The following is a 351-nucleotide window of genomic DNA, read 5'->3' as shown; positions in this document are numbered from 1 at the left end:
GAGGTTCACCGTGATGGAGGTCACCAGGAGGGAAATGAGGCCACCATGATGGATGTCACCATGATGGACATGAGGCCACCATGATGGATGTCACCATGATGGACATGAGGCCACCATGATGGATGTCACCATGATGGAGCAGAAGGTCCCGTGACCCCAGGACACCGTCACCCGCCCCCTGGTCCCGGTGTCACCGCGGTGGCCACTGAGAACCCCCCAGTGGCCACTCAGGACCCTCCCCCAACCCAACCGGTTCCCCCCCCATCGCCCCAACTCACTTCTCCCGTTCCCGCGCCGTCTTGTAGAGCTTCACCTCCTGGACCGGGACCGGAACCGGAACAGAACCGGGAA

At 62.1% G+C, this 351-nt stretch overlaps 1 protein-coding gene across 1 annotated transcript in view; it reads right to left on the bottom strand.

Annotated features, from left to right (window-relative positions):
- Positions 1–340, bottom strand: part of VPS28 (VPS28 subunit of ESCRT-I) — a gene marked incomplete at both ends in the record, with an annotated part of 3,249 nt that extends 2,909 nt beyond the window's left edge. The window contains one exon of the mRNA XM_010167952.2: positions 279–340. Within this exon, the coding sequence (XP_010166254.2) occupies positions 279–340 (62 nt within the window). The remainder of the gene's footprint in view (positions 1–278) is intronic.
- Between the last annotated feature and the right edge of the window lie 11 nt (positions 341–351).

The sequence above is a fragment of the Antrostomus carolinensis genome, unplaced genomic scaffold, assembly GCF_000700745.2.
Source record: "Antrostomus carolinensis isolate BGI_N321 unplaced genomic scaffold, ASM70074v2 scaffold2605, whole genome shotgun sequence".
Lineage (NCBI taxonomy): Eukaryota > Metazoa > Chordata > Aves > Caprimulgiformes > Caprimulgidae > Antrostomus > Antrostomus carolinensis.
Note: the sequence above shows the minus strand (reverse complement) of the source record. Positions and strands in the feature narration are given on the sequence as shown.